Below are 3,378 nucleotides of genomic sequence, written 5' to 3'. Positions count from 1 at the left end.
ATTAACAGGGGGTGGCTCTCGGTAGGGTTGCCGCGGGATTTGCACAGCCACCGGAAGCGCCCGACGATCAAAGGAAACCGAATCGGCATTAGCGGGCGACTCGAGTAAATCCCGCGTCCTCGAGCCGGCGGCGCTGTCGACGCCATTTTATCATTAAAATCGACCCATCTGCTTCCGACGCGATCGCCACACCGCCATTTTATGCACGCGCCACCGTGCCATCGTTCCGATGTCGTTGCCGACATTGTTCAACCCTTAACACAAACCGTACCGATCACGAAATGTGTCTGATATAGGTTGTTTTATAAAAATGACTGAATTTATTTAGAATTCTTGCGATTTTTATAAGAAAATCTATGCTTGAACGAAGAAGTTTATTTAATAATTTCTAATGGAACCACTTGCAAATGTTGCAAAAGTATATTTTCAAAAAATGCTTCTTTTTTAAAGTAAAGTTATTTTTACGAAGAACGTAAAATAGTAATTTTTAATGATTTGTAAAGCTAGTGTTAATATTTAATTAGACTGGTAAAGAATGATTGAAATCTGGAAATAGTTATAGTTTCTTTTATTACCTGAGGAAACATAATAATGAAACGATATAGTATACTTTTTGCAAAAAATTGTTTAGTTTTCTGTTGAATTTAGTACTATGGACGATGAGTGATGAAAATGAATTCTTTGTCTCTGTGGAATTGATTATTTTTTAGATATGGTGGACATCCTGATCGAGCAACGGTTGTCAAAATCTTTTGCGGCAATGCTGTTTTGTTTCGGACTGGATTGTCAAACCTAAATTACCAATGTAACCGTTAAGGAAAAACTCAAAGGACCATTCGTCCACAAAATTCTCTTCGTCATGGCGTCCTTCGGGCCTAGATTCCAAATTTCCAGTTTAATCTTGCCAAAGGTATGTAACCTTCATTCGCACATTCACAAAATATATATTGCAGGTCAAATAAAGCATAGGTTATGCAGGATAAATAGTGATTGCAGCAATCGTTGCAAATAAATAATTGCGTTCAGAGCCTTGATGCATGTTTTGAAGACTGCAACAAAAGTTTGATTCAGATAAGACGCTGGACGATAAACTCAAACCAGGTTAACCTCAACGATCGAGAATCCCAATTTTTCTAACAAATAAATCATTTTTAGGATAGTTCGAGCAACTTATTGTTCAGAAGGTCCTCGCAAAATTCGATGATACTTACGGGGAACGTGCGAAGTTTTTGGTTCAAATCGAAGCGGAAACCCGCTGAAGTCGGTACCGGGAATTGTGGGGAGCCAGCATCAGAAAAAATAGAAGCCTTAGAGCCTTGCAAAGGATGCCCGTCGAAGTGTATCCAGCCGGAACCGAAGAGGAAGTTCTTCTGGTTTAGAAAAAGTCCACCTGCAGAAAAGCCCAGTAACTGCGTGAAAAAGAAACCTTCTGAAGTGAAGTTGACCATGTGGGAGGAGATATTTGGACCAGATCCTAAAAGGTCCTGGCCTGATCCTTGCACATGTCGAATGGCTAATCGGCAAAGAAAAAAGCAACGTAGAGAGGATCCAAGACTTCTTGATCCTCGGTACGAGGAAACTGAAGGAGACGTGTTCTTGTACACGCAGTTGGTGAAACAGTGCAGGAAATGCTGTTTGGAACCGCAACCGACATCGCCACCGGCTTTCCAATTGCCGAAAGCGGTTATGTACAGGATGATTGGTGAAGGGTGTAATAAGGTAATGAGTAAACAGCCGATTTTATGCATTTAAGACAAAAATTAGTAAATCAAATGCGTAACAATGAAAACGTGTAGAGAAGATTACTGTTGTATTTGTTTCAACCGACTTGAATTATGTAGAAAACTTTGCATAAAAATCTGTAGATGATTTTTCCTGCTTCATTTCTTCACATTTTGAATTAAATTGTTAGCGAAAGTTATGATAATCCATATTGTTTTAAAGTATTTAATAAACTGATTTTAGAGCACACAGCTTCCCAAACGACAAAGAAAAATGTGTCGAATTGCTACGATAAACGGATGAAAGTTCATAAAACAGTAATTGTAACGAGCAAGACTGTAAGAATTGTTTAAAAATTCAAATCTTTGCAGAAGCCATTCGAGGAGTTGACTGGTGATCAGGAAATGGAAAACAAGGTTAGGAAGATGCCGGAATACAGGATTCCATACGAAGAACTGCGGCCACCGGAGAAAAGAAGGAAAACGTTCAGCTGTCGAGCAGGAATTCGACCAGAATACGTTCAAAAACCCACCAACGAGGAACTGAATTTCATCAAAGCTTTTCCCAAGGTTCCTCAGGTTCATTCGCAACCGTGCCTGCGAAAGATGGAGGATACACTTCCCGAGAATAGGGTGCAGAATGAGGATTCTCTCTCTAAAACGAAATGTGCCGGTTTAGAAAATGGCACTGATAAACGTTGTAGGTTTGAACAGCTGAAGATGCTGATGGAACAGAAGAATTACAACTCATCTCGTATTTAAGTAGTAAATAATTTCGTGAAAATAGAAATGCGTCATGACGAAATTAATCTTTGAGAAATCTTTCAAAAATGTTATTATGAAATCAATAAAGTGAGAATTAATCAAACCTGTTACTAAACTAATGATCGCCTCCTCTCTTTCGCGCCTTTAGATCGTTTGTTCCCTGGATAACATGCTGTTTTTTCTCCTTTAGATGTCTTACCTTACCTTAAACCCAACTTCCCTTTGCTTCCCCCTCTTTTACATTTTCCAGATCCTATGTCTGCAGTGATGTGCAGTAGGAATAATGAAAATTATTGTTTTATCCATGGAATGAGTAATTTTTTAGACTGGTGGCACCATCCTTTATCAAATAATCGACATATCATAGTTGGCAAAGGTTATCGACAGACGATTACTATTAAACGAGGTACTATCACCGACGAGTAATAGTATGTATCTCGTCGGTGGTACTATCACCGACCAGATACTATTAAAGACTGCTAGCCTTATGAAAGATCGACTCACTCGAATATTTCGGTGTTCTCTTATGCCCTCTAGGATATATTCTGACTGGAGTGAGAAACAGAAGGCCATCGACATGATCTCGTCGGTGCAGAAGGCTACTGAGGAGATTCTCGTCGGTGAGAAGGCAAATCGTCACGGAAACATATTGATCATCATGAATTGTTACATTCTGTACCGAGCAGATATTTCAGACGATGTTGGTTTCAATATTAAAAGCAAAATTCAAGGACAAAGAATTCCTAGAAATATATTATTGAAGCATAATTTTTTAGGAAAATCAACAATTCCTATTTCAAATTTTATACGAGACACCTCAGTTTGTAATTTCGAAACATTTCATAAACAAGAATTATTACCTTTCACTTTTTTATACATAAATGTTCCAAGA

General features: G+C 38.6%; 1 protein-coding gene across 2 annotated transcripts; it reads left to right on the top strand.

Annotated features, from left to right (window-relative positions):
- On the top strand, positions 1-2,582 carry LOC143210549 (uncharacterized). Of its 2 annotated transcripts, XM_076427487.1 has the most exons (4): positions 1-296; positions 711-910; positions 1,156-1,719; positions 2,094-2,582. In XM_076427487.1, the coding sequence occupies exons 2-4, from the start codon at positions 860-862 to the stop codon at positions 2,481-2,483; spliced, it is 1,005 nt and encodes a 334-aa protein (XP_076283602.1). In that variant the 5' UTR covers positions 1-296; positions 711-859; the 3' UTR covers positions 2,484-2,582. The 2 variants fall into 2 exon arrangements, with proteins under 2 accessions (XP_076283602.1, XP_076283599.1); XM_076427484.1 differs by having other exon boundaries at positions 1-910.
- The last annotated feature ends 796 nt before the right edge of the window (positions 2,583-3,378 follow it).

Source organism: Lasioglossum baleicum, chromosome 7 (genome assembly GCF_051020765.1).
Source record: "Lasioglossum baleicum chromosome 7, iyLasBale1, whole genome shotgun sequence".
NCBI classification, from domain to species: domain Eukaryota; kingdom Metazoa; phylum Arthropoda; class Insecta; order Hymenoptera; family Halictidae; genus Lasioglossum; species Lasioglossum baleicum.
Note: the sequence above shows the minus strand (reverse complement) of the source record. Positions and strands in the feature narration are given on the sequence as shown.

Excerpts from the sequence above, each read along its gene's own strand:
- LOC143210549 (XM_076427487.1), top strand. The coding sequence starts at position 860 with ATGGCGTCCTTCGGGCCTAGATTCCAAATTTCCAGTTTAATCTTGCCA. Across the intron at positions 911-1,155 it reads CCAGTTTAATCTTGCCAAAG|GATAGTTCGAGCAACTTATT; the intron begins GTATGTAACCTT and ends AATCATTTTTAG. Across the intron at positions 1,720-2,093 it reads TTGGTGAAGGGTGTAATAAG|AAGCCATTCGAGGAGTTGAC; the intron begins GTAATGAGTAAA and ends AAATCTTTGCAG.